The sequence below is a fragment of the Pongo pygmaeus genome, chromosome 5, assembly GCF_028885625.2.
Source record: "Pongo pygmaeus isolate AG05252 chromosome 5, NHGRI_mPonPyg2-v2.0_pri, whole genome shotgun sequence".
Classification (NCBI taxonomy): Eukaryota; Metazoa; Chordata; class Mammalia; order Primates; family Hominidae; genus Pongo; species Pongo pygmaeus.
The window spans coordinates 45,323,349-45,349,676 of record NC_072378.2 but is presented as its reverse complement, the minus strand read 5'-3'; the positions used below and the strand labels follow the sequence as shown (position 1 = coordinate 45,349,676).

Genomic DNA, 26,328 nt, shown 5'->3' with positions numbered 1-26,328 from the left:
AAAACGTAATGATAACTCTTAACCTTATACATGCATCAAAATACATACCAGAATATTAAAAATTTGCTATAAAAAGTAAAACCATTTTTAAAAAACACAAATAACCACAGGTAATATGGAAGGACTTTCTAGGCTTTTGTTTCAAAGCTTTTGGGAAATGCTATTCCTCAAGATGTTGTTGTCAGATACACTGTGGTAGTAGGGAGTGGTCTGTTTTCAAATAAGTTTGTGAAATGCTAAGTTCAAATTTTTAAGAAATTTCTTTTAGGAATTTTCAGAGGGTTTTGTATGCTAAATTTTGTGAATTTTTCAAGAGAGGAAATAGACTCTATTAAAATATTCTGAAAGGTCACTCAGAGCCCAGTTTGGGGGTGAAAAAATCACAAAGGAAGTGACTTTTAAATTTGATCTTATAAAAATTATGCCTGTGTTTCGAAAACACAAAAATTATTAAAAGGCAAATGAATAAAAATATGACAAAACTATCAGTATCATTTATATAGATCTTTTAAAATCAATAAGAACATAACATTCTAGTAGGAAAATTGGCAAAGGATATGAAAAACAAGAAGAAATAAAAATAAATATATAAAGTATCTACTTACTGGTATTGAAATAATGCCATTTTTGTATATAAAATGGTCAAGAGTAAGATGGGAGTGGTAACACATTAACTGTGGAAATGTAGATTAGTAAAACCGAGAAAGTATTTTAAAATATCAATTCAGTTAGAAGCATTAGAAGCATTAATATACTGCAACCTAGTAGACCTACATTTGGTAATTTCTCTTTAGATATCAGGAATTTTGTTCATATGCACATTCATATGCACAAAACTGTTCATCACAATGTTTTTCATAGTATTGGAAATGGGCTGAGAACCCTGTTTACCTGATGATAAGGGAATATTCATGTTTCGCAAACACACTGAAATTAAGGCTGCAAGGAGAAATATACCAACATGCTAATAGTGGCTGACAGTGGAGGATGAGATTTACAAGTTTATTGAATTTATAAATTTATGCCGTTTTGAATTTACATATTTACTATCTCTGTTATGTTTCTCTTAATCCTCATTTGATTTCCTTTGTTCTGCAATTTCTCTTTTCATTTTATTTTATTTTTCCCATCAGAAGTATTTACTTTGTAAGTGGTGCTGAAGGATATGCTTTATGAAGCAAATTAAATAGGCTCTTTAGATGCTTGCAGTTAAGACTGAACAGATGAATGTATGAAGCAATATACACATATAATATGCATGTAAATACAAGTAAATGCATGTTGTGGAAGAAGATGTACCATTGATTTTATCTTGTCTAGAGAAGGCGCCTGTTGCCAGATTGAAATACTAACAGTTAGAAACTCGTAAAGTGTCAGCTAAATTTTAGACGTAAGGAAGTATGGTGGTTTAGTTGTGATTTGCTAAGTAAGCAGTTGTTTCTTATGCATGTTTTTGCTTTTAATTGTCCCTTGTTTCTAGATGCAAGACAATGTAAAGAGGTAGGGAATAAAATAGATCTTTAGGGAAAAAAAAGTTGTCTGTGAATTCTCATACTGAAAGTAATAAAGTTTATTTTGCATTTTATTTGAGATATGATTATATCAGGAAGATTCTAGTTTCATGGGTATTTTTGTATAAATGCAGTAGCATCTATTAGATGCTGTCAATAAATAAATATCTCAATAGATATTAATATTGGTGTTGATTTTTAGTCCTTTAAATGTTTTATTCAGCTATAGTTTGAGTTTAGATTCTCAAATATTTCAGAAAGCTGCTGTTCCAATTTTGAGGATGTATAGGTATAATATTATGTCATATAATTGAAGAGTAGGAGACTATAACCCTGCATAATGTCATACAGACCATCTTCAGAGCAGTAATAATGATGTAAATGTTGAAAACAGTTAATATTTTTGCATGATGCTATTGATTGCAGTTAATTAAAAAAAAACAATTCAAACAAAATTAAGCAGCTAGGGAAAGGTTTTGTTGCAGATAACAAAGCCCAGAGGTAGATTTGGCTTCAAGCAAGGTTTGATATTGAAGTTCACAATGTACGTTGGGTTTCTAGCTCCAGTTCCCTATTCTGCTTTTCCTGCCCTTTTATGTTTTTCTTGGCCTAATCTTCAGGTCATATTGAATATTTATTTCTCACATAGGAGCACAAATGACTATAGAAGTTTTAGGTCCAGGTGGAGAGAGAATGCCTTTGTCCCAAGATTTACTCTTAAAAAGGCTTGGGTCACAACATCTCCCCAATCCCTGCCAGTGACAGTAGCTAGTAAGATGAAATGTCCTGTCTGGCTTACCCTAAGCTGTATGCTTCATCCCTGAAGTTGAGTATACAGTCAGACTTCAGCAAAACCCTGGATCTCTGGAACTTTAGGAAGAAGTAATGGGTGTGAAAAGATAGCCACAAAGGTCCTTCAGTGTAAAGGTCTTTAACATTACGGCAGTGTGAATTAATAGAATGATGTCTTAGAATCTTGGCGCTCTGTTCAACTCTCTAGGAAGTTTTCTCTAAGACACACCGTGGTAAAAATGAATGCAAATCTTTTTCTTTGGAGTCAAGCAAATCATCCATCCATCCTTTCACTCCTTTATTTATTGAACATTTATTTATTGAGATTTTTGAAGTCAATCACTGTTTTAGGTCCTGAGGCTGTGACTATTAAAAAAAGATAAAATATGGCCTTTGCTGTCACAGTCGTAGAGTAATAACTGACCAATCAAAAGTAAGTATCTAGTAAAGGTAAATACAGCCTCAATAAATGGGTTACTATTCTAATTATTACTATATTTGTTTTTAATTTTGAACCTTCTTAATGGATTGTTGGTTGTGTTATTGAGCCATATATTTTCTACTTGCTACATAATTTGAAATTTAGTTTATTCTGACATAGGGCACATTACTTCTTTAAGACATTTAGGCAGGGTCATTGAATTAGCTTCAGTGTGGTTTGCTAAATAAACTTGAAAAGGGCTAGGGTACATTGAAAAGCATGAAACAATGTAATTCGTCAAGGTTAGTTCCTGGAAGAGTTTCATTAGGATAACTCATTGTTATGTTTATTAAAGGTTAATTTTTGTTCAAACAATTTCAAAATACTTATGAAATTATTCTGAATGGAGTATTAGTAGAAATACCAACAAGATACCTGTGGTAAATCTAGCTGCACAGAGCAGGATTAATGTCATTCAGTATATGTTATTCTGGCATAGGAACTGCAGAAGAGGTAGTATTATTTGATTTAGAAGAATCCAAAATAGATGTAATATGTAGCTCTGAAAGTGATTTCCATCTGTGACTTTTTATACCATCAAATTACATTTTACCCATAGCTATAGCTGTCCTTTTATGGTATAATGGTAAAGAATTGTATATTTGTTGTCATAAGTGCTTGTCTAAAATTGGGGAAAGTGCCTTCTGGAGAAGGCATTTTTCAGTTAATGAAATAAAAAGCAAGTTACAGATCTATAAAAATGGAACTCTAACCTAACTCTTACCTAGATCCCTATTTTTCTGTAGCTTACTATATCCAATTTGAAGATGGCTCTCAAGGGATCTTTTTATGCTTTTCTTAACCTTGTGAAATATGAGCTTCAGCTGAGGATGGAGTCGGACTTCTGCTTTGATGATTAGAGCACCTCACATACAGGTGTGAAACTAGAGTGATTTTGTTTGTTTTATTCTGTTTTTGTTTTGTTTTGTTTTGTTTTAAAGACAGAGTCTCCTTCTGTTCCCCAGGCTAAAATGCAGTGGCCCAATCACAGCTCACTGCAGCCTCAACCTCCCAGGCTTGATCGATCTTTTAGCCTGAGCCTCCCAAGTAGTTGGGACTACAGGAACGTGCCACCACACCCACCAAATTTTCATATTTTTGTAGAGACAGGGTCTTACTATGTTGTCCAGGCTGGTCTCAAACTCCTAGGCTCAAGCAATCCTCCCATCTTGGCCTCCCAAAATGCTGGGATTATAGGTGTGAGACACCAAGCCTGGCACTGTTTTTTAATCATTCTCTAACATTTCTGGATATATAATCTCTTACAGTTGTTGCTTTGCTGTAGAGAAATTTTATAGCAGGATTAATCAAATGACTGCCATCTTTTTAAAAACAATATTAGTACCATTCCCATTTGTCCCCCACCCTCGGACCTATTTAGATTCTTTACTGTTAGTTTTTGGATGAAATTTTTAAGTTTTCTTCCCCCTATTCCTTTCTTTAGTCTGCAGGGGAGCAAAATACATGGTGGCAGCATTGAAACCATACTCATAGTAATCCTATTTTCCCTGATCCAGATCAGAATATATTATCTGATATTCACAAGTATCTTTTGTTATGGGGACATGATATTTTCTATCTGGATTTGGTAGGAAAGCATTGGAATAATGATTGCTATTTATTTCCACCTTTCCTACATCAAGGGAAGTAAAACAGAGTCATTTATTTGGATAAAGATAGACATCAGCACTGCACACTGTGAAGACTCGTGTCCACTGTTGGTGATGCGTGATGCAGGCCTTACCGGGCTGCTGTTTTTAGTCTTGTCTAAATGGATATTTGACTGCCACATGGTGATTATACTGTTCAATTAAGTTTTTTATAGAATCAATCAATATTTTCTGTCTCAAGTAATTTCAATTTGTTCTTTTTAAAATGAGATCCTTCTCTTTTAAAAAAATACATTTCAAGGGTTTTCTTAGAGATCAGTCTTCTAGCTTGTTTATAAAATACCTTGGCAAAGATGAATTTTAAAATATCATTGAATTTAAGAACACCACAAGATTTGCCACTAATTTACATTTAATGTTTATAGTTCTCAAATCGTGGTTGTTGTAATAACCAAAATATTTTTGCCTTGAATATTTTGTGGATTATATTTCCCTATTCTTTCTCCTTACCCACATTCCCCACAGTAGGTGGGCAGATGGTTGTTACATAGTTTGGCCTTTATTTATCTTTATTGGTTTAATCTCACCAAGTTAGTGTTTCTAAATATGAAAATAAGTGTATTCTCTGGCAAGATTTTTGTCTTTTTTAATGTTTCAGTTTATTTAGTGGAATTAACAGATCATTACTTGTTTGGTATAGATAATTTCCCCCATTTCTTTATGTGCATCCATGCTGAGGAGCTGCCTTTAGTTTAATTCTTATTGTTGCCACTACTTTATAGAAAATGTGCAAATCAAGCTGTTTAATGTAATTAGATTTTTTTCTATATGATTGTGTTCCTCATTTAGAATTAACAATTTTGGATTAACGCTTGAACCCACAAGGCGGAGGTTGCAGTGAGCTGAGGTCGTGTCACTGTACTCCAGCGTAGGCAGCAGAAGGAGACTCCATCTCAAAAAAAATAAATAAATAAATAAAAAGAATTTTGGATTAAGCCATAAATATTTAGTGATTAGTATAATCTATTGTATTGGCATGTCTGTTTGGAACTTTTCATAGCATCAGTCAAAAAGGCAGATCAGATCCTACCAGGCTTCTCCTTTTCATGATTCTCCATTTTCTAGAGAGCAGTCTTAATTCCTTAGCATGGGATTAATATAATTATTACTGTCACCACTATGGCACTTATATTCAGTTACAAAGGGCAGTGTTTTGCATTGCTATAGAAATTCTGAAAATTTTTACTCTCACCATTAATAGCCATGAAATAAACTTTTGAGTGTTTAATTTTCAGATAAATAATAAGTATTAACAATTTGGGCATTTTATCTCATTCTTTTAAAATATTTATTATATCTTACTTTTAAAAGTCCTACCTTGAAGAAAGGACTTTTATTTCCTCGTTATTATCACCTCAAATAGTAGAAGACAGTCATGACTAATGGATTCATTGAGCTGCTCTCAAATATAGAGGTTTAATTACAAAAGTGGCCACCTTTAGGAAAACAAACTTTAGAAAAATCCAAAATCACTGGGTAATTGTTTTCATTTTGCAAGAATACTTTTATTACATAAAAGTATAGTAATTATTATTTTTAATAAATAAAAGAACAATGATTTAAAATAAATTCATTATTATTAAAATAATAAATTTATTTTAAATCATTGTTCTTGTAAGTAATTTAAAATAGGACTTTGCCAAAATTTAATACATACACAAATATCTGCAAAGAATACTACCGTATACCTTTACTGTAACTGTAGAAGTTATTCAAGTGAGGGAGAGACAGAAAGAAATGAGGTGGGGGAAGAAAAAGAGAGAGATGAATGGATGAAGAAGTGAAGCCTTTTTTCCTAGAGATTAGCTCTGTGTAAAGTTCCATTGTCTATTCGTGATGGACTTGCCCCCATGATCCAATCACCCCCAACCAGGCCCCATTTCCAACACTGGGAATCACATTTTAACATAAGATTTAGAAGGGAAGAATAACCAAACCATATCAGCAACCTTGAGAAAGAACAAAGTGGGAGACATCACACCCTGATTTCCAATTATGTTACCAAGCTATAGTAATCAAAACAGTACCCTACTGCCCCCATGATTCAGTCACCTCCTACCAGGCCCCACCTCCAACACTGGAAATCACATTTTAACATGAGATTTGCCATAAAAACAGACACAGAGACCAATGGAACAGAAAGCCCAGAAATAAACCTACACGTGTGTGGTCAACTAATCTTCGACAAAGGTGTCAAGAATGCAAAATGGGGAAAGGATAGTCTCTTCAATACATGGTGTTGGCAAAAGTGAATATCCACATGCAAAAAAAAATGAAATTGAATCCTTATCTCACACCGTAATTAACTCAAATGGATTGAAGATAAACGTAAAAGTGTAAAACTCCTAGGAGAAAACATAGGGCAAAGCTCCTTGACATTGGCCTTGGTAAGATTTTTTGGATATCACACCAAAAGCTCAGGAAGCAAAAACAAAAATAAACAATTGGGACTATATCACTCTAAAAAGCTTCTGCATGGCAAAGGAAAAAGTCAACAATATGAAAAGGAAACCTGTGGGTTGGGAGAAATATTTGCAAATCATACATCTGTTAAGGAGTTAATACCCAAAATATATAAGGAACTCACACAACTCAATAGCAAAATAACAACCCAATTAAAAAAAGGAACAAAGGACCTGAAGAGACATTTTTCCAAAGCAGACATAAAAATGGCTAACAAGTATATGAAAAGATGCTCAACAGTACTAATCATCAGGGAAATGCAAATCAAAGCTGCAGTGAGATATATCACCTCACACCTATTAGGATGACCTTTATTAAAAAGACAAGAGATAAGTGTTAGAGAGGGCATGGAGGAATAGGAACCTTTGTACATTATTTGTGGGAAAGTAAGTTTGGTATAGTCATTACGGAAAACAGCATGGAAGTTCCTCAAAGAGTTAAAAGTAGACTATCAGATGATCCAGCAATGCTGCTTCTGGGTATATATCCAAAAGAAATGATCTTGATACCTCAAAGAGATGCCTGCACTCCCATGTTCATTGCAGCATAATTCACAATAGCCAAGATAGCCAAGATGTGGAAACAACCCACCTGACTTGTCAGTCAGCAGGTCAATGGATAAAGAAATTGTGAAATAGATATACACACATATATAATAAAATATTACTCAGCCTTCAAAAAAGTGGAGATTCTGCCATTTGTGACTACATGAATGAACCTAGAGTATATTATGCTAAGTGCAGTAAGCCAGACACAGAAAGAAAAATACTGCATGATCTCACTTATACATGCAGTGTAACCAAAGAGTGATGGGTTATTTTGGTGGCCTGTATTTTATTTCCTTGGGATATCAGTCATCTCAAACTCATCAGATATTTTTAAATATTCTTTTAATGTCTCATTATAAATCATTCCATCCACTTGTGTGGGACTTGGGTACTTTCACGTATGACTATAGGCCAAATTTGTGTTATTCAAAGAATTGTGGGATCTCTGAGGCATGAGACATCTATAAGAAAATTTACAATTCATTTGTAATAAATTTTAATAATATTGAATCTCCCCACCCCAGAAACCAAATCAAAACCAGGAAGAAAAGAAGCCACACTTTATTTAAGCTAGAAAATGTAATTTGTTTAATTTGTACCAAGAATTACCCAGCGTTTGCTTGGGTGTGAAGAAATAGACAATGTCATATTAGTGGAAGCATATGTTGATACAGCTTTCTGGAAATACATGTGGCAATATCTTTCAAATACATGTTAAAAAACATTATATGTTATTTGATCCAGAAATTGCATTTCTAGGTACTCTCCTAGGGAAATAATTTTACAAATATGTTTTAAAATCAAATGTAGTCATTGTTTTTTAAAAATAGGAAAATTTTTGTTTAACAATAGAAATATTAGTGTTGTAAACTTTCATCTTAATATTGCTTTTGGTGTAGCCCATAAATTTTTTTAAAGTTTTTTTTATTATTTAAGCCTTTCATACATAGTCTGTAATTTCCCTTTTGAATTGCCCTTTGGCCTAATTTACTTATAATATTTAAAATATATAGATATATATTTTCCAAATGGCTGGGTGTTTTATGTGTTTCTTCCTTTATTAGGTATTTTAGTTGTTTTGTTGCATAGTAGTTAGATTGTTATATATATTAGCATAAGGAATTTATTAGAATTTTCTTGGTGACATTAATATGTAGTGGCTTTTTACAACTGTTCCATGGACAGGTTAGGAGGATTTTCAAGTATCTTTTAGATCATCAGTATTAGTAGTACTTAGTGCTTTTTCATCCTTAGTCTCCGAAATTTTTTTTGACCACAGACCCTCTTCAGTAAAAATTTGAAAACTCATACTGCACCGTGCCTGCCCTAGTAAAACCCCAATCCTGGTTAGATCTCACTCTTTGCCCATTTCATAGCTATATTATGTCTATTCCCCAGTAGCAGAACACAACTGGAGAAAAATATAATCAAGCGGACTAATCTTACTTTCTTACTTCACTAAGAATCTCAAATACCCTTGGTGCTGCCCAGCAATCCTAGAACATTCCCTAGTGTACCCATTCTTCCTTGGTACTTAATGATTATTTAAACCTTTTCCTGTCTTCAGACTTTTTGCACTTCTTCCCTTTTCCAGCTTCATTCCTAGTTCACTCGTTCTCCAGATTCACTTCATCTTGTTGCACTGAGAAAAAAGAAGTAATCAGAAGAGTACTTTCACAAGCTACCAGAGCACCGACATACATTATTGGTTAATTTTTATCAGCACAGAACAATGTTATAATTTCCCCCATCTTAAACAAACAAAAAAAGCTTTCAGCAGTATTTTTTTGCTCTCATTCAGCATAAAACTTCTCAAAAGACGTTACATTTCCTCTCCTTCCATTCTCTTTAGAACCCACTTGAATCATGCTTTCATCCTCAGCACTCTACAAGAAATTACTCTTGTTAAGGTTGCTAATAACCTCCATTGTTGCCAGATACATTGGTCAATTCTCCATCTCCATCTTTCCCCGGATATCAGCTCTCAGTGGCCCTGAACTGAACCAGCACACGGCCACTTCCAGAATTTTGCATGTGCTGTTTTCTAGCTTTCTCATTTTCCTCAGATCTCTACTCACATATCATATTTTCAGAGAAATTTTCTCTGACCATCCCATAAAAAGGGGCTATGGACTGAATTGCCCTCTTCCCACCCACCCCCCGCCCAATTTATATGTTGAAGCCCTAACTCCCAATGCCCAGTGTGATGATATTTGGAGATGGGACCTTTGGGAGTTGATTAGGTTTAGACGAAGTCATGAGAGTAGAGTTTCATGATGGGATTAGTGTTTTGTAAGAACAGGAAGAACCTCTAGAGATCTCTGCCATGTGAGGACACAGGGAGAAGGCAGCTATCTGTAAGCCAGGAAGAGAGCCCTCACCAGAACCAGAGTGTGCTGGCACCCTGATGTTGGACCTCTAGCTTTCAGAACTGGGAGAAATATATTTCTGTTGTTTAAGCCACCTATTCTATGGTATTTTGTTATGGCAGCCCCAGCAGACTGACAAAAGAAACAGTGTACTTCCCATATATCAATCCTTTTCTAAATCCTTACTCTACTATATTATTATTCATGGCACTTATCATCCGTGATCTTTTATATGTTGGTTTTTTTCTGTCTTCCTCTACTTGAGGAGAAAGCTCCAGGAGAGAAGAGCTTCATCTATTATGTTCACTGCAGTATCTCCAGTACCCTGAACAGATTGTAATAATAGTAGATGCTCAATAAATATATTTTATATAAACAAATAATGAAAATATCTTTAGTATGTGATTCTGTTCAGAAATTTCATAATAACCACCTTTAATTACTTTAATTACTTTGCTTAGAACCAGGGAACCTTTGGGTAGGATAAAGGATTTTGACCTTCATTCTACATCTCAACTCAAAGTATTGTAAAGATTTCGACTACTGATGGTATAATTTTAATTGACAATAGCTAAGACATTTCCCTCTACCAAGTGCAATAAATTGTAGTGTCCTCAATAGTAGTAGTAGTTGTAGTACCAGAGTCATTCATTGCACTTACTGCATGCCAGATACTGTTCTAAACCCTAATATATGTATTATCTGATGTATTCCTTTCTTCACAGTCTACCTATGAGATAGTTTCTATTACCTTGTTCACTTTATAGTTGGGTACACTGAAGCCCAGAGATTAGGTAACTTGTCTAGGGTCACAGTTACAAAGTGAAAAGTACTAGGAAAGCAATCTCCTCGGTGCATGCACTATCTGGAAAAGGAAAGTATTGGGAAAGATTTATATTTCTTCCATTCTGGCCTTTATCTGGAAGAAACTTCTCGAGTTTTGTTATGTATAGTTGCTAGGCTCCCTAATTTTAAGGCTGATAAAGATATTTTATTTTTGCTTTGCCATGTCAATTTCTGAACAGAATCACATATTAAAAGATAATGGACTTATCATACTTGGTTTACAAACGTGAAACCTCATTATCTTAAGTCCACAATTTATAAAACCATAGTTGATAAGAGATTACTTTATCTTCTTTCAAAAATTTTAAAAACACATGAAGGGCCAAGGACACTCAGTTATTTACATATTAGTGTGAATCAGATTTCTTACCTCTTGATCATTAGCTAAGAGGGTCTTTAAAGAATTTTGGTTGGCAAAGAGTAGAGGTAAAGTAGTTTTGAACCTTAAAGAGTAGAGAATATTAAGCGAGGTGCTGTACTTGTTGGAAGGAGAAAATTCTAGAGAGAGATGCTAAGAAGTTGAGAAGATTTCAGAAATAAAGTGAAAATATGTCAAAGACCACCTTTATGCTTTCAGAATTTTGCCTAATACTGGTACTTGTAGAAAGAGGACAAAATTTTCTTAAATATGTCCTTTCTGATTCCTACATAAACTGACTATGTCCAGGTGCATATGGGTTAAAGAGGTTTTTGTAGATTACTTGGGAACCTAACCACCGTTTAGGACAGTGTTTCTATGGGAAGATGGATTTGTTTAGGATGTTGTACCCTAAACAGACTTTTAGGATACAACGTATTTATGAATTGGGAGTTTCTATATCTTCTTTTTTTTTTTTAACTTTTTGGCTAAAGGATCTCACTCTGTCACTCAAGCAGGAGTGCAGTGGTGCCATCATAGCTCACTGCATCCTTGAACTGAGCTCAAGCGATCCTCACCTCAGACTCCTAAGTAGCTGGGACTACAGATGCATGCCACCATGCCTGGCTGTTTTTTTTATTTATTTATTTTATTTTATTTTATTTACTTTATTTATTTATTTATTTATTTATTTGGTAGAGATGAGGTCTTGCTTTGTTAACCAGGCTGGTTCTGAACTCCTGGCCTCAAGCAGTCTTTCCACCACAGCCTCCCAGAACACGAGGATTACAGGCATGAGCTGCCACACCCAGCCTATATTTTAGTTTTGAATGTGACTTTTTTGTGATCACAAATTTTCAATGACACAAAACTGTTCATCATCCCCCAAAACTCTTTCATCAAGCTTGTTTTCTCTGGGAACAGAAAACTAGTATTACAGATGAATACTGAGCAAAATTTGGCACCTCTACCTGATTTATTATGGGTTATTTAGGAAGATAATATTTCCTGCTATGTAAAGAACTTTGTGTTAATCTTTTGACCTTTATATAATTTATGTTTATGTTTCTGGCAATGCCCTGATGGTTAATGTCCTTATGGTAATTAAAACATGTATATTAATTAAATGTGCTACTAGTAATAAAAGTTAGTTACATATAGGAAAGAGGTCAGTTTTGTCAGGATGCTGAAGCAAAGTTGCGATGGGAGTTGTATTTCATTGAGAGTTACTACTGTTCTTCCTGCAATTGGTGACAGACTATACAGAGATCATGGATTCATGTAGAGACTGGGGATCGCAAAGATGCTAAATATATATTCACTTATACTCTATTTGACATGTTGTTTGGAAAAATAGTTAACTACATAGACAAATTTCTCATTTTATAAGGATGTGTATCTTCTAAGCAACCTACAGATGGGTATACAACTGGGCCTCAAGAACTACAACTCAGACACCAATAAAATAAAAATTTTATTCACTATTTCTAATCTCCACTTCTCTCTACATAGGCTTAATTTTTCTCTCCTTGTTGAGCTATGCTTTATACTTAGAGGGTTACATGCCACCAGTAGTTCCCAAGTTAGTTTCATCACCTTGAGAGAGGCAGGCCCAGCTCACTGGATTACCAATCTTAAGTCTCAGGAAATGGCCTCTGTTTGATTCAGCTTGTGTCTAGTGTCCAGGCCTGGACTTGCACCATCACTAGAAGGCAGGATCCTGTTATACCTCTCTCACATAGAGGCTTCTAGGCAACCTTGCAGAGGTGGAGGCAAGAGGAGGCAGACAGTGCCTTAGCTCCTTACTAGATTAGACCCTCTATTCATTCATCCACTCAACATTTATATTCATAATATGCCATATATATGCTAGGTTGATCTTGAGACTGTCAGTATTTTATTTCAAAAATGACTTTTGTCATCTAAATTTTCTTTAAAAAGCTACAGAGCATACTGTACAGTTATCTTAGACTTAAAGGAAAATGCCTAATGAAAAAGTAAATAGAAAATCTCACTAAAGTTCACAGAATGACAGAAAGTAAAGTGTACTTCCAGTCAAGCTCTTTCACTTAAAAAACATCCTCACTAAACCTGTAAAACATTTCAATAAAAACGTTTCTTTGAATGTTATTTTAAATACTATATTACTTAAGCAAATATTTAAATACTATATTAGTTTCTCTGCATTCTTTACTTGAATTTAATTCTACCTGTCTGCCAAGTGTGTCAAAACCCCAAGTCCATTTTCATTTGCCAGGTTAAATGTTTATTTTGTTTTCCCACATAATATGCTCTTTGAAGTGTCATAAGCATACCAAGCCTGATTTCTTTTTAATAGGGACATGGTAGGGGATTTTTTTTCTTTCTTTCTTTCTTCAGTTAATGGGATAGGATATGCTTTTCTCAAAGAATATGTAAAGGTACGTTCACATTCCCTGCCTACTGAAGGTACACACTGCCTTCATTAGCTATTAGAAAATGAACTTTCACTTTCTTAAAATGTGTCCAATAAATTTAATGTAAATTTTTGAAGGCTCACTTTATCTCCTTATTATCAGAATACCAAAGGCTTTCTTGTAATCTAGAATGTCCACTTTTACCTAACGAGTCACCCTGTATAGACTAATATAGTGAAAAAGTACGAGGCTATGGTGATCTACAAATAACTGACATTATTTGATTTGGGAGTTTCCATTTGCTTCTGCTCATCTATGCTTATGTGACTCAAACATCCGTTTAGAATTTTTTACACTTATTTTCAAAGAGCATTGACATACATTTGAATACCATAATCTCTTAGATATACTTCTCTCAAAAAACAACTATTGATAATAGCTTTCAACATATATTTTATCTTAAAAAGACAGATTTAATATTTAGCCTCTGTGTGAATCCCATGGTGATTGGTACCTTTTGCAAAGTTCTTTAGAACATCTTAGATTTCTTGTGTTGGACCTAATTCACTATACGAGCGTCTCTAGGAAGAACTGTTTGAAGCCAGAGTAGTGGTGATTTTCCTATCCTTTTATTTTCTTGACTTTAAGAAGTACCTGAATTCTTTTTCCATTCTGTTATGAAAGTGCAGATTCTTATGAATGCCATAGTCTGTCTTTCATTATCACTATCACAAGGCCTCTTCATTCTCTAAATCAGCAAAAAATTCTTCTGTGCAAGATAGAGGAGAGATAGGAGACTAGTACAAAGTTGATACAGTAGAGTACGTAGCTGTATCTTTGATACAAGTGAAGTGATTCTAGCACACTCATAGTTTTGAAGTATCTGGATGTTTACCAGAAGTTAGGACCCTTATGGCTTCTTCCAGTGATATTTCTTCTATATAAAGAATCGGGCTGGGCATGGTGGCTCACGCCTGTAATCCCAGCACTTCAGGAGGCCAGGAGATTGAGGTCAGGAGATGGAGGCCATCCTGGCTAACACGGTGAAACCCCTAAAAATACAAAAAATTAGCCGGGCGTGGTGGCGGGCACCTGTAGTCCCAGCTACTCGGGAGGTTGAGGCAGGAAAATGATGTGAACCCAGGAGGCCGAGCTTGCAGTGAGCCGAGATTGTGCCACAGCACTCCAGCCTGGGCGACAGAGCGAGACTCCGTCTCAAAAAAAGAAAAAAAAAAAAAAAAAAAAGCTTGGGTGACAGAGCGAGACTGTCTCAAACAAACAAAAAAAAAGAATCATTGCAAACAGCTTGAAATTTTCTCACTGTGGATTTGGCCAGGTTGTCTTATCTCTTAAATCTTAGAACCATGAAATATTTCTTTGCTTTTTAAATTTCTTTTTCTTTTCTTTTCTTTTGCTTTGCTTTGTTTTAGACACAGGGTCTCACTCTGTTGACCAGGCTGGAGCACAATAGTGAGATCATTGCTTACTGCAGTGTCAAATTCCTGTGCTCAAGCGATCCTCCCACTTTAGCCTCCCCAGTAGCTGGGACTACAGGCACGTACCATGGTGCCTAGCTAGTTTTGTTTTTTTTTTTTTTTCATGTTATGTAGAGATGGAGTTTCACCTCCCAAAGTGCTGAGATTACAGGCATGAGCTACCATGCTGAGCCAAAATATTTCTAAGGCTTTCAGGAGTTCCCTGAGATAAGAGAATACACATAGAACCACAGAATCTCAGAGCTATATTAAAGAAGAGAGAACTCAGTCACAGTGAGATGAAGCAACTTAACCTAGAGAGTCCCATCTTGTGTTAGAGGTAAAACTGAGACCTAGAGTCCAGATCTTCTGATTCCCAGGTAAACATTCCTGTTACCACTCAATGCTAATCTTTTTCTAATGGTATAGAATGTTTCTCAATATTATAGAAGAATATTTCAAAATATTTAGGTTATGATTAAAACTCATTTGCCACTGAGTTACAACACTTAAGCACTGTTGATATACAGAATGTATTGGGATTGGGTTGGAATCATATTTACCCTATGATGTACCCAGTCCGTTCCTTTTTAAATATATCTTAAATGTCATTTGCTTTATTCATATCTCTCTCATCAAAATAAAACTACAAAAATGTAATTTCATGCTTTTTGTTAACAAGTGAAGCAATATTTTCCAGGTATATGGCTTCTTCATTAAAATCCATCCTTCATTTATTTATACCCAGCTCTGCAAATATTCTCTGTTACTTTCAAGTTCCTTGTTCTTGGAATCACTTTACCCCTCATATCCTGTAGTGTATTTCTCCCTAAGATGAAGTTTGAGATCGATAGCAGCTATAGCTGAGCTTCCAGTAAAGAGTTAGAATAGAACATGTCAGTAGCAGTGATCCATCCCACCAGCTGGCATTTACGCAAAATGGCAAAGCATTTAAGTAGGCATTGGAGTGAATCATTCGTCAAACCCCTTTTCCTATCACTTGCCTTCCTTGAGGAGTTGTTATGCTAACTCTAAGGTATGAATAGCTTAAATGCCACTAAATCTACTTCTTCAGACGTGCACTTCTTAATCTTTTTGGAATTAGGACAGTTATTAGACATGGTTATTTGTTTGACTTAACTTTGCCTTCTCCTTATCCTCTGAAAGTACTCCAGTGAAGTTTAAAGCTACATAAATTGCATTTAAAAAAAAGTTTATAAGTGATGTGATGGAAGAGAATCCTCATTCTTAAACTTATTAGAGGTTCCTATGCCTGCTAAAAATCAGTTCTGGAAATGATTATGATGGGTCACATAGATGTAATGAATTTTTAACCTCAGTCATATACCACCATGTAGACACAACTACTTGCCACTCAATATCCATGTTCTCCTTCCTTTGTAACAAAACTGATTTGTAGCTGGGTATTTTGCCATCCAGACCAAACAAGAAGAAAGAAAGAAAATCTGCATTTCTCTTACCCTTAGCCACGTTTGGTCACACGACTGAGTTGTGGCCAATGAAATGTAAGCATTCTATGGGAATTCCTAATAATAAATAAGCCCTCACGTAACATTATTGTACAGCAGGCCCTCAACTTCCTTTCCTTCACTGTCATTTTGTTATAACATTGATGAGGGACAAAGAAAAAATTGATTTTGTTATATGTTGTTTCACATAAATTTTCAGTTTCCAAGAACTTATCAATGAGATGAAGTGAGGACTTACTGTCATTTTTTCTTTTTTTTTTTTAGAGAAAGGGTACACTCCCTACCCTTTCTGCATTTGTCTATTTTATGCAGATTCAAGGCTGGAGCTTTAGAAGCCAAGACATTCTGAATCACAAAATGTCAGAGCAGATACTGGAGGAGATTGAGGCCCTGGAGACTTCAGTCAGTGTTCACGTAAAGCCTGAATACCTATCTCCAGAATTCATTTATGTGAGGAAAAATGAACTTTGATCTTGCCTAAGCAACTATAATTTTGGCTTATATATATGTAGCCAGAAATAATCTTAACTAATAAAACATGAATGAGCCCCCTGGATTGATAAGAATGTACTTCAAGAAAATAATTAGTGTCTTAAGGTAGACCTGGTCTACTATAAAAATTGTTTTAGTTAACAGTTTGGTAAATGGAAAGAACTTAATAATTCCAATCTGTATGACAATAATTGCATTCTGTTTTACCTGATGCTTGAAGAAATCCAGGTTATCTCATACAGTCTTATTTCTAATTTGTGCCAATGAAATGAACTCGTAAGTTCATAAGATGTAAAACGAACTTTTTTTGTGCCATGTCATGAGAGCAGATAATTCTTAGCTGTCACATAAACTCATCACCTTTTAATGGGTCAAGGAGGCTGTAGAGATTACTCATCCTAGCTTTTGTGTGGACTTCCACTGTCAATTCCAAAGCTCCACTTAACCTATTACATAGAACATTGATTCCCCCCCCACCTTTGTTAATTCTTTCACAGATAATTGATAAAAACTGAGTTTATTTTTTGTATTGAAAGAGTATTTTGTCATGGTTTATGATTTTCAAAGAACAATCATAACCATAGGACAAGTGTTAATATCTTAACAATGTTTTAGCCTAAGACTCATACTAATTTGAAGAATTTTGTTCATTGAAACCTGTCAACATCAAATGGTTGAAGAAATCATTGAGTATTTATTAGTATGTTTCTTGTCTCTTAAATTCTGAAAGAAAATGGGGGGAGGATTTGATTTTAGGCTTTTTTGTTAATCAAAATATTCGTTCTGCGACTTGAGAAATTAAAATACTGTGCTATAGAAAAATAAGTACCATCTGGGCTGTGTGTTTTTCTACCTCTAAAGAACATTATGCAAAGGAGGGTATGCAAAGTAACAAGGCGTGTTCATTTAACTATATGGGATACCTGGTGTGGTACAATAGAAGTATTACTTAAGAGTTGTATAAAATCCAATTTAGTTTATCATGTTGTAAATGTACCTAAAAGGCACCAATAGAAAAGAATATTAACAGGATTGCTTTTGTGCTTTGAAGAATATTAATTTATTATTTTGGCAAGGACATATTTTCATTGTGTGGATTTCTGTTACTTATTTCAATGTTGTCCATGTTTTGTTTTGTTTTTAATCTGCATACAACATTTGGGCAATCTGGTCATGAAACCTGTTGCCCCAGTGATTATAGGGTTTTTAGCCTGTTCTGACAGACCAAACTCTCTCCCTACTTTCACCTTCACCCTAGTCCTCCCATGTGGATCCTTCATGTTGCTTCTCACTCAATAGAATAACTATTATTCTGTTACTTAGAAGGAATAGAAAGGAAGGATGACCTTCCCAGACAGATGAGACCATGCTGTGTCACAACACTGTGTTCCCACTTAAAGCCTACAAACTAATGAAACATACACAGTATGCATATTCTCATTGTTTAGCAAATGTATCTCTTCCCTCTGCATCATTTTCTTTATTATAGAATGACAGTTTTTATCTTTTACCAAACTGTTTGTTGTATACTTGTCTTTTTTCTGATATTCCCTTTAGATTGTATGGTATTATGACCAGAGCATGGGCTTTGGGGTCAGATAGACCTACATATTCAAATCACAGTTCCATTCTTTATCCAAGGTATGTTACTAACCTGGACAAATTACTACATGTTTCTGAGTCTCAGATTCCTTTATCTGGACCTGCATCTTAGAAGTGTTGGGAAGGATTTGTGATAACATATGTAATGTACCTGGCTCAATTCAGCACATGGGTGTTTAAGAAATGGTAGCTGTCATTGACAGAATCTTCTTTATGAAAATATATAATATAGCAATATTCCTATGGAATTTACTTTAGAAATAATCTTCCCTTCATAGTGACTAGAATCAGAATCAAAGGATTTGCAGCATGCATAACATCAAGTTAGTGGAATATGTAATATTTACTACTACCACCGAGTAAAATGACTCCGAAAATGTAGTCTGAATATTCAGTAAGCACTATGATAATTCCATGACATTCGTCCACTTATATTTCATTAAGCAATGTATTCATTTTAGAATACATTTCTAGATCTTATGAAAACTGCATGTAGCTCAATCTGAGGGTTTCAATTCTATAAAACAAAACCAGTTTCTTATCAGGGCCACTACAGAGCATTTCATGTAGAATTTTTTAGATTATTGCAAATTTTATACATCTTTAAAGTTGTAACATGTAGCAGTAATGTCAAGTGAACTGCATAATTTTACTTGATCAGATAGAAAATTTTATATCTGAATAAGGAGTTTTGTGTAGAAGTCAGTAGTATAGTAGAAAGAGCACTGATTTTGGAATAGGAATCTTAAACTCTTTCTAGCAATATATTTTACCTTGGTGAAAAACCACAAAACTCTCATCCAAGTACTAAACAAACCTGACCCAGTTTAGCTTGTGAGATCAGATAAGATGCATGTAGGGTGGCAAGGTGGGGTGAAGAGTATACAGGAACTCTCTGTACTATTTTTGAAGTTTTTCTGCAAATCTAAAATTAGTTCAAAATTTTTTTAAAAAGTGTTTTTGAAAAATCCAGAGAGTCAGTAAGTTTCAGTTTCTTCTTCTATAAATGGAAATGTAATAATAGCTTATCTTTCTCCCTGACACAGTTGTTGAGTGGATAAACATGTAAATAAGGCAGTATACATAAAACTTTAAAATACTGCTGTTCTATGCTGTGATTCTTCCTTACTTGACTTCACCCATTTTACTGATCTTCCCTTCCTCTTGCTGCCAAAATAGTCCTTTGCTTCTTTAAAGCTTTTGTGGTTACCTTATTTAAGGTGAAACACTGCCTCACATCACCAAGTTGCAAAAACAATTCTCTTTTCATCATGTTTCTTTGTAATCATTCCACACCCTCTGTGGCTTGCCTTCTCTAAGCTTCTTGCTTATGAACTAGGCCTAGTGGCCACTGACATTTAATCAAATAACAGTTATAATACATTTACTCATGAGTAAAGCCTGAATAAAATGTGGGCACTGACATCTAAGAGAATGGAAATTTCATCATCAAATATCTTAACAGAAGCCATTTTGTTAAATAACCATAATTACAGGTTTTGCACTTATGATTGCAGAGGATTTTGCTCTTCTGCATTCTTTGAAGCTCAAGGGACAGCCATTGTGTTCAGGCTACTTGAAATACCTATACTGAATCTAAGTATAGCCAGGGCTTCTTCAATAGAAAAGTCCCTGCAAGACTTTATAATTCAAAGATTTTCATACCCACAATTATTTTAAAGATTATTTCTGTTTTTAAAAAATATTTTTAGTTTAGGTAAGTAGACTTTTCAGATAAGAATTCAAAATATGGCCAGGCGCAGTGCCTCATGCCTGTAATCCAAGCACTTTGGGAGGCTGAAGTGGGCAGATCACTTGAGGTCAGGAGTTTGAACCCAGCCTAGCCAACATGGTGAAACCCCGTCTCTACTAAAAATACAAAAAAATAGCCAGGCATGGTTGTGGTCACCTGTATTCCCAGCTATTCGGGAGGCTGAGGCAGGAGAATCTCTCGAGCCCAGGAGGCAGAGATTGCAGTGAGTCAAGATTGCGCCACTGCACTCCATCCTGGGCAACAGAGCGAGACTCTGTCTCAAGAAAAAAAGAAAAAAAAAAAAAGACATTAATTTTCCAAATGTGTAGACATTTCTGCTTTTTCTTAAGTATTTAGGAATTTACTACATCTGAAGCAAAGCATTTTTGATATGATTATTCTTGTATCTTCGTGATAGTCATACGTGGTAAAGACTATCATTTTCTCCTTTTCTTAGTGACTAAATCTTGGCATTCTCAGGAAAAAAATTTTCTTCCCTTTGTTTTATCTTAACTCATGCTTCTAGCTTAGATCAGTCTCTGTGACAGATTTCTATTGATGGACTTGCTCATTTCTGACTCGTGAAAACAACTCAGCCAATTACAAGAAAGGAAACTTTAGCATTAAGATGATTAAGAACGTTCCATTTAGAGGAATAAATAATTGAATTGTGTTTGTTTTGTTTCTAATCTTAACTCAAATGCTATCCAGTTATAAAAGCCTATTTTTCCTCAAGAATTTTTCCCACACTGGTGGCATTGTTTCCTTACTGGAGCATGACATACTCAACATGAGTTTGTTTTTTTCATATTTTCTTTTTTTAATAATGAACTCATCATTTTACTTATTCTGCTTATCAAAAATCAGAAGTAACTTGATGTTTATATTATTAATAGGACTCTTTCCAAGTATGTTGACATTTCAGTTTTTTTCCCAATAGTGTTTGGGGAACAGGTGGTTTTTGGTTATGTGGATAAGTTCTTTAGTGGTGATTTCTGAGATTTTGGTGCACCTGTTACCCGAGCAGTGTACACTGTACCCAAGTGTAGCAGTGTACACTGTACCCAAGTGTAGTCTTTTATCCCTCACCCCCTCCCACCCTTCCCACCAAGTCTTCAAAGTTCCTTATATCATTCTTATGCCTTTGCATCTTCATAGCTTAGTTCTCACTTATAAGTGAGAACATAAGATAATTAGTTTTTCATCCCTGAGATAATTCACTTAGAATAATGATCTCCAACTCCATCTAGTTTGCTGCAGATGCCATTATTTCATTCCTTTTTATGGCTGAGTAGTATTCCATGGTATATATATACCACATTTTCTTTATTCAGTTCTTGGTTGATGGGCATTTAGGCCCAACTTAGTTCGTTAGTTAGAATACTTACGGTTTTCTATATAAAGAGTCAACTTTTAAAATATTTATAAACTGGGAGAGCGAAACTAGAACATAAATTACAGGTAGTAAAAGCTATAAACTGGTCATCTTTTTTTGTTTGTTTGTTTGTTTGTTTGAGATGGAGTCTTGCCGTGTCACCCAGGCTGGAGTGCAGTGGCCCAATCTCTGCTCACTGCAACCTCCGCCTCCTGGGTTCAAGTGATTCCCCTGCCTCAACCTCCTGAGTAGCTGGGATTACAGGCATCCACCACCATGCCCAGCTAATTTTTGTATTTTTAGTAGAGACGAGGGTCTCACCATATTGGTCAGGCTGGTCTCGAACTCCTGACCTCAGATGATCCACCCGCCTTGGCCTCCCAATAAACTGGTCATCTTAATACATCATTGAGCCAGTTATCTCTGCTACTCATTAACATTTCTGGCAGCAGTAGGGTAGCTTTCACATAGGGTATAGAATTTTTATCAGAGGTGAAGAGAGGTCTTATTGTATTGACTCAGGAAAGTTAAATATAGCAACATTTGTTCTAGTCTGTTTCAGGAGCAGTTTTTCCTAAGTGCTTTATAGATAGCCTGTCATTTTTGCAACAGACCATGATGTCAGGACCAAGGAGGGTTTTGATAGAAATGACACAGCATGATTTGCATTTTTAAAAGGTCACTTTGTCTGGTGTGTGGGGATTACTTTTTCCTTTGGTACCATGATCTTCCTGTGAAATGGCCTCTGTTTTGAAACCAGAAGCACAATGCTTACTCCTTGAAGGGAAGGCAATGTAGTATAGTACAGTAGTTTTCAAATTGTGTTTTGCAGTTTTTGGTATTTCATTGAGAAGTACTTTGCAGAGGAGAAAGAATATTGGAGGACTCTGAGTCTTCTTCCCTCACCTCTATCAAAGCATCTCTGGTTTTAGCACCTTCATTTATGAGGGTTCCATAAGATATCTCTTAAATTACACACACACAAGCACACACAATTTATATACACACATTATACATATGTGTGTGTATATATTTATACAGACATATGTATATTTATATATACAAACATATGTATATATGAATATATATACACAAATACATATTTTCAAATGTTCACATACACCTACCCCACCCAGAATATACACACATAGCCAAACCCCTTTTGTAGTAAAAAGAGCATAAACTTTAGAGTAAGACAGATCTCATTTCAGATTGCAGCACACATTGCTTAGCAACCTTGGACAAGTTACCTAATATATGTGAGCCATAGCAGGAAGACTCATTAAGAGTCTGTTATAGCAATTGATACAGTTTGGCTGTGTCCCCACCCAAATCTCATCTTGAATTGTAGTTCCCATAATCCTCATATGTCATGGGAGGGACCTGGTGGAAGGTAATTGAATTATGGGGGCAGTTACCTCCATGCTGTTTTCATGGTAGTGAGTGAGTTCTCAGGAGATCTGATGGTTTTATAAGGGGCTTCTCCTCTTTTGCTCGCCACTTCTCTTTGCTGCCACCATGTGAAGAATGATGTGTTTGCTTCCCCTTCTGCCATGATTGTAAGTTTCCTGAGACCTCCCCAGCCCTGCAGAACTGTGAGTCAATTAAACCATTTTCCTTTATAAATTACCCAATCTCTGGTATGTCTGTATTAGCAGTGTGAAAACAGACTAATACAGGAAAATTGGTACCAGGTAGTGGTGTGCTGCTGTAAAAATACCTGAAAATGTGGAAGTGACTTTGGAAGTTGGTAACAGGCCAAGGCTGGAACAGTTTGGAGGCCTCAGAAGAAGACAGGAAAATGTGGGAAAGTCTGAAACTTCCTAGAGACTTGGAGGGCTCAAAAGACATGAAGATGTGGGGAAATTTGGAACTTCCTACAGACTTGTTGAATGGCTTTGACCAAAATGCTGACAGTAATGTAAACAATGAAGTCCAGGCTAAGGTGGTCCCAGATGGAGATGAGGAAGTTGTTGGGAACTAAAATAACAGTGACTCTTGCTGTGTTTTAGCAAACAGACTGGCAGCATTTTGTCCCTGCCCTAGAGGTCTGTGAAACTTTGAACTGGGGAGAGATGATTTAGGGTATATAGCAGAAGAAATTTTTAAGCAACAAGTCATTCAAGAGGTTTCTTGGGTGCTGTAAAAAGTATTCAGTTTTATGTATTTACAAAGAGACAGTTTGGAATTGGAACTTATGTTTAAAGGGGAACCAGAGCATAAAACTTTGGAAAATTTGCAGCCTCATGATATGATAGAAAAGATAAACCCATTTTCTGAGAAGAAACTCAAGCCTGCTGCAGAAATTTGCATAAATAATGAGGAGGAAAATGTTAATTGCCAAGACAACAGGGGAAAATATCTCCAAGGCATGTCAGAGGTCTTCACGGCAACCCCTCCCATCACAGACCCAGAGGCGTAGGAGGAAAAAAATGATTTCATGAGTCAGGCCCAGGGCATTGCTGCTTTGTGCAGTTTTGGGACTTGGTGCCCTGTGTCCCAGCATGGCTAAAAGAGTTGTGGCTTCAGAAGGTGCAAGTCCCAAGCCTTGGCAGCTTCCACATGGTGTTGAGTCTATGGGAGCAAAGAAGTCTAGAATTGAGGTTTGGGAACCTCCACCTAGACTTCATAGGATGTATGGAAGCACCTGGATGTCTAGGCAGGGGTGTGTTGCCGGGGCAGAGCCCTCCTGGAAAACCTCTACTAGGGCAGTGCAGAAAGGAAATGTGGGGTTGGAGCCCCCACACAGAGTCCCCACTGGGGCACTGCCTAGTAGAGCTGTAAAAGGGCCACCATTCTCCAGATTCCAGAACGGTAGATCCACTGACAGCTTGCACTGTGTTCCTGGAAAAGCCACAGATACTCAACACCAGCCCATGAAAGCATCTGGGAGGGGAGCTGTGCCCTACAAAGCCACAGGGGCGTAGCTGACAAGAGGCGCTGGGACCCCACCTCTCTCGAATCAGTGCGACCTGGATATGAGACATGGAGTCAAAAGAGATCATTTTGGAGTTTTAAGATTTGACTGCCCCACTGGATTTTGGACTTACGAGGGGCCTGTAACCCCTTAATTTTGGCCAATTTCTCCCATTTAGAATGGGTATGTTTACCCAATGCCTGTACCACCATTGTATCTAGGAAGTAACTAGCTTGCCTTTGATTTTACAGGCTCATAAATGGAAGGGACTTGTCTTGTCTCAGATGAGACTTTGGACTTGGACTTTTGGGTTAATGCTGGAATAAGTTAAGACTTTGGGGGATGTTGGCCAGGCGCAGTGGCTCATGCCTGTAATCCCAGCACTTTGGGACGCCAAGGTGGGCAGATCACAAGGTCAGGAGATTGAGACCATCCTGGCTAACATGGTGAAACCCCGTCTCTACTAAAAATACAAAAAAAATTAGCCGGTCGTGGTGGTGGGCGCCTGTAGTCCCAGCTACTCAGGATGCTGAGGCAGGAGAATGGCGTGAACCCAGGAGGCGGAGCTTGCAGTGAGCCAAGATCCGCGCCAGTGCGCTCCAGCCTGGGCAACAGAGTGAGACTCCGTCTCAAGAAAAACAAATGAAAAAGACTTTGGGGGATGTTGGGAAGGCATGATTGGTTTTGAAATGTGAGGACATGAGATCTGGGAGGAGCTGGGGTGGAATTAATATGGTTTGGCTGTGTCCCCACTCAAATCTCATCTTGAATTGTAGTTCCCATAATCCCCATGTGTCATGGGAAGGACCCATTGGGAGGTAATTGAATCATGGGGGGGCAGTTACCCCCATGCTTCTGTTCTCATCATAGTGAGTGAGTTCTCCGGTGATCTGATGTTTTTATAAGGGGCTTTTCCTCCTTTTGCTTGGCACTTCTCCTTCCTGCCATCACGTGAAGAAGGATGTGTTTGCTTCCCCTTCCACCATGATTGTAAGTTTCCTGAGGCCTCCCCAGTTCTGTGGAAATGTGAGTCAGTTAAACTTCTTTCCTTTATAAATTACCCAGTCTCAGGCAGTCCTTTATAGCAGCCTGAGAACAGACTAATAGAGTAATCCAGAGGAGAGTTGATGATGGTGGCTGGGACTAGAGTAGTATCAGTGACAGTAGAAGGTGATGAAAGTGGTTTATTTTAGTTATATTTTAAAGATAGAGCTGATGGAACATGCTTAGAGGGAATTAACTGATGAATTAATCTGTGATAAAAATTTTTATTTTCACGTGTTTAGAAAAAGTCCTTACTGAAAAAACTAAGATAAATCACATAGTAGCAACAAAGGGAGATTGCAACCAGGGCTCCCTTGTTCTTTACAGAATTCTGTGTATCCTTGGGGAGGATGGTGAGAGCCATGCTGCACTGACAGGCTTCCCTTTTCACAAGATTTTACCTTAAAGATGCTAGACTTTTATTCTATGTAAGTAAAGCCAGACTCCATAAAGTGTGCATATTTGACTACTTGAGAATTTGATCTTGCCTAAACCAAGATGGAAAGATCTGCAGTTCTAACTCAAGGTTAAAGAGAAAGTATGAACTAAATTTTATGCATTAATGGCTTTATATATTTTTCAGGCAATATTCTAAAGTTTTACCCAAAATGACCAAAATATTTAACCATATACCTATATGCTTGCTCTACTATAAAGCCTTTCAGCTCATCTAGATATTATGTAAACCTCTGAGAATTTTTAGGAATGTTATTCAAAATGCCTAAAGATTTTACACATATTAAACT

The 26,328-nt window shown here is 36.2% G+C and overlaps 1 protein-coding gene across 11 annotated transcripts in view; it reads left to right on the top strand.

Annotated features, from left to right (window-relative positions):
• The window catches only part of SUPT3H (SPT3 homolog, SAGA and STAGA complex component), a 565,741-nt gene that overhangs the window by 388,278 nt on the left and 151,135 nt on the right, over positions 1–26,328 (top strand). The window contains exon 7 of one of the 11 annotated variants that reach the window (XM_063666242.1): positions 16,664–16,849. The exons of the other annotated variants lie outside the window; for them this stretch is intronic. Within the exon in view, the coding sequence (XP_063522312.1) occupies positions 16,664–16,849 (186 nt within the window). The remainder of the gene's footprint in view (positions 1–16,663; positions 16,850–26,328) is intronic. 11 annotated transcript variants of the gene reach the window in all.